This window comes from Rosa chinensis, chromosome 6, assembly GCF_002994745.2.
Source record: "Rosa chinensis cultivar Old Blush chromosome 6, RchiOBHm-V2, whole genome shotgun sequence".
NCBI classification, from domain to species: Eukaryota; Viridiplantae; Streptophyta; class Magnoliopsida; order Rosales; family Rosaceae; genus Rosa; species Rosa chinensis.
In genome coordinates this window covers 13,018,905-13,022,627 of record NC_037093.1, presented here as the reverse complement: position 1 = coordinate 13,022,627, position 3,723 = coordinate 13,018,905, and the positions used below count along the sequence as shown (strand labels likewise).

The 3,723-nt window shown below is 41.2% G+C and overlaps 1 protein-coding gene across 1 annotated transcript; it reads right to left on the bottom strand.

Moving 5' to 3' along the window:
• Positions 1-374: 374 nt before the first annotated feature.
• On the bottom strand, positions 375-3,407 carry LOC112170841 (receptor-like protein 7). Its single transcript, XM_024308130.1, has one exon. The coding sequence runs from the start codon at positions 3,405-3,407 to the stop codon at positions 375-377; it is 3,033 nt and encodes a 1,010-aa protein (XP_024163898.1).
• Between the last annotated feature and the right edge of the window lie 316 nt (positions 3,408-3,723).

The window sequence follows — 3,723 nt, the reverse complement described above, 5'->3', positions numbered from 1 at the left end:
GGCTTTTTGGCCCCAGTCTATCCAAAAAAAAAAAAAACAAGCAGAAGGCAGAAGCTCTGAATTTTTCTACACTCCAATCAAATTTAGTTGATAATTAAGCATGTTTTTGTCTACTCTATATTCATTCTGTTTCTCAGTAATTGAATGTTCTGAATTTTGTCTAGGAACAGAAACAATTAATATATGCACATTCATGGCTTGATGTTGGACAAGGCATTAATTCGTCTGCATGAGATGAACAAGGAACTGAACTTTTACGTACTTGAACTCAATACACACTAAAGAAGCTTAATACAGAGGAGAAAGAAAGAAACACAAATTCACATGGGGAAAGAAATAAAGAAAGAGTAGATGCATTAGGCAAACAAATAAGCTCAATTTCTCCGAGTCCTCTTCTCACTCTTCCTTTTCATTAGTCTGATTAGTATCCCCACAATCTTAAGGAAATACTCGTGCTTCCTTGTGAAGAGGACGTCTGCAAGAACCACTCCAACTAGCAACCCACTCACAGATCCTGCCAGAACAAATATCCAATCCAATTCATTTCCAAAATCAGAACTATTTTCTTCTTTTGTTGAAGGTGGCAATTGATGAGGAGCTTCATTGCCACATTTCTTTGGCAAAGGATCTCCACACAACCCCAGGTTTCCTTCATATGAAGTACTCTCAAATGTAGCAAACTGGGTTCCACGAGGAATAGGACCACTGAGATTGTTGTGAGAGACATCGAATTTTGCAAGGAATGAAATCTGTGTCAGTTGTCGAGGGATCTCCCCTGAGAGTTTGTTCTGTGAAAGGTCCAACGATTCAAGCAACTTTAATTTTCCCAAGGATGAGGGGATCAAACCAGTGAGAATGTTGTTGGACAAATTGAGCAACCGAAGCCCCGTCAGGGCCCCAATGAATTCAGGAACCCTCCCTTCAAATCTGTTGCTTGAGATGTCAATGGCTGCCAAGTTCTCTGGAATCTTGGGATAGAATATGTTCACACCTTTATTTGTCAAAGTGAAGGAGCAATACCCGCCAACATATGAAGGACCATAACCATAATCTGAGGTTGTATTCAACCTCATGTATCTGAACCGATACGAATCGGTACCTTTGATTGCATTTCCAGAGAAGATGTATTCAAAGGGGAAGTTGCCTGAGAAATTATTGGCAGATAGATCAAGAATGCGCAACTCAAGAAAATGATCAAGATTCTTTTCAGGTTTCTCAATCACACCGTGGAACGCATTATGGTGCATTGCCAAAAGTTTCAACTCCGGGAGAGTCCCCAACCAAAAGGGGAAAACATCATTGAATTCATTGTTTGACAGAACAAGAAACTGGAGCATCACACAATTCGCCAACGACCTTGGTAATATCCCCTGCAATTTGTTATCACTAACATCAAACATCGTCAGATTTCTCGTGTATGTTTGCGGGAGATGGCCTTCAAAAGAGTTCTTTCTAAGGTCTAAAACTCTCAAATTATCACTGAAGTTCCCGAGACACTGCGGAAGCATCCCACTCAACTTGTTGTTTGACAAACCAAGGTACTTCAGAGAAGTCAGATTGCAAATCAAAGGTGAAACTTGTCCACTTAGCCCGTTGTCTGAAATTAGATAGTACTCGATGGATGGTGAAGGTATCAGTACTGATCCCTGAATCATGTTGTACGAAAGATCCAAGAGTTGTAGGCCGCTCCACGAAAGAACAACTGGAGGATGGTCAAAGCCGGAAAGGAAGTTATGAGAAATGTTCATGAGTGTCAAACTTTCTGTGCTTACATTCCACATCCATCTCGGTACTTGGCCGTGCATTCCATTCCCAGCAAGATCCAGCCATCGCAAATTTTGTTGATATCTTAGGAAACTTGGGAACTCTGTTATGTTGCAAGAACCCAATCCCAGAGCTATGAACTTTGGAAAAGTTGTTGTTGCATTCATAAATCTTGTCTCTTTGAGCAATAATTCCAATTTATTTCCAGATAAATGCAGTCTGACGAGATTTTGCAGCTTTAGAAACATGTTGAAATTCACTTTGCCGCTCAGACTATTACTCTCTAGATGAAGCATCTCGAGATTCGTGAGATTGAATAAGGGCTCAGGAATGGAACTGTGCAAATTATTTGACGAAAGATCCAAGTAAGTTAGCTTGCTAAGATTTCCTAGTGAAGAGGGGATTGGCCCAGTTAATTGATTCATAGAAAGCGAAAGTCTTACGAGCTGGTTGAGATTTCCAATGGAAGACGGGATGGAACCCCCGAAATGATTACCAGAAAGGTCTAACTCAGTGAGCTGGGTAAGGTTTCCTAGAGAAGATGGGATGTAACCACTGAACTGATTATCATCAAGTGACAGATGTGACAGTTGGGTAAGGGTCGCCAAAGAATCAGGGATTGAGCCAGAAAGTGTGTTATTTGAAAGGTCTAAATAAACCAGCTGCCTAAGATTACCGAGTGAAGATGGAAGCAACCCTGAAAAATTGCATCCACCAGCAACCAACTCAATCAATGAATCAAGCTTTTCAATTGAAGAAGGGAGGTCTCCTGAAAACCTTGTTCCGGAAACTCTCAGTGACATGAGAGGACTAGTTTGTTGAAATACTGGCAAAGAAACTGTGAGATCTGGATTGGCTTCTACATTAAGAAATTTTAAATTCTGTAATTTCAAAATACTCACCGGGAATTCACCTAGAAGTTCACAATTCTCTAGGAGGAGAGATGTCAGTAATGATAAATTTGCAATGGAATCGGGTACTGGTGCAGAAATGGTGACGGAGCTGAGATGAAGCTTTTCAAGACTAGTTAAGTTTTGAACTAGCCTTCTTAGATCAGACTGGTTTAGCTTCAGTGATCTTTCACCGTTACTCCTATAAATACTGGAGGATAGATCCAGCGACAACAATCTGGGCAAGTGAGAAATTTCAGATGGGATTTGACCAGAAAAGAAACTGCCAGAAAGGTTGAGATAACGGAGCATTGGAAAATTCCTGATGGTAGTAGGAATTTGAGATTGATTGAAGTCATTGTCGGCAAGGTTCAGGCTCTGAAGATAAACAAGGTGGAAGAGGGTGTTGTTGGAGCTGATAAAGCCGGAGAGACAGCTACTACTAAGATCAAGTCCAATCACATGACCTGTCTTCTCATCACACTCGACCCCGTCCCATGAGCAGCATCCTTTAGCAGCAGCTGGTTTCCATGACAAAACCTTTGGATAAGCACCCTCACCAACAGAAGCAGATTCGTTGATGACAAAGCTTTGCTTAAACTGGAGCAAGGCGAAGCTCTCCTCGTCATGGCAGGAAGATGATGGCTGCTGCAGAGAGTGTAAAGAGTTGGCAATAACCAAGATATGAAACATGAAGAGAATTACTCGTTTCGAAAGCATGCGACTAGTCCACAAGCTCAGTGATAGCCCCATAATTGCTGGTTTGATCATTCTGCGCTAGATGATCTGGAGAAAGCATACATTTGTATGGAAGAGACTGAGAGAGAGAGCTGTATGGGCCAGTCAACCACGAACGGCTCAATCATGTAGGGGTCAATTTATTTTCTTTTCTTTTCAACACATCCAAGAAAAAAGCGGCAACGACCCTAACACGGAGAACACGACCCTTATTGGTCAATGGAATGCAGAATTTGTTTTTTTTTTTTGCTTGTTATTTTTGATCAAATTTCAAGCCCAAGACTAGTTCATTATGATCACTGTGCATGACAACGGCATTTACCAATAATCC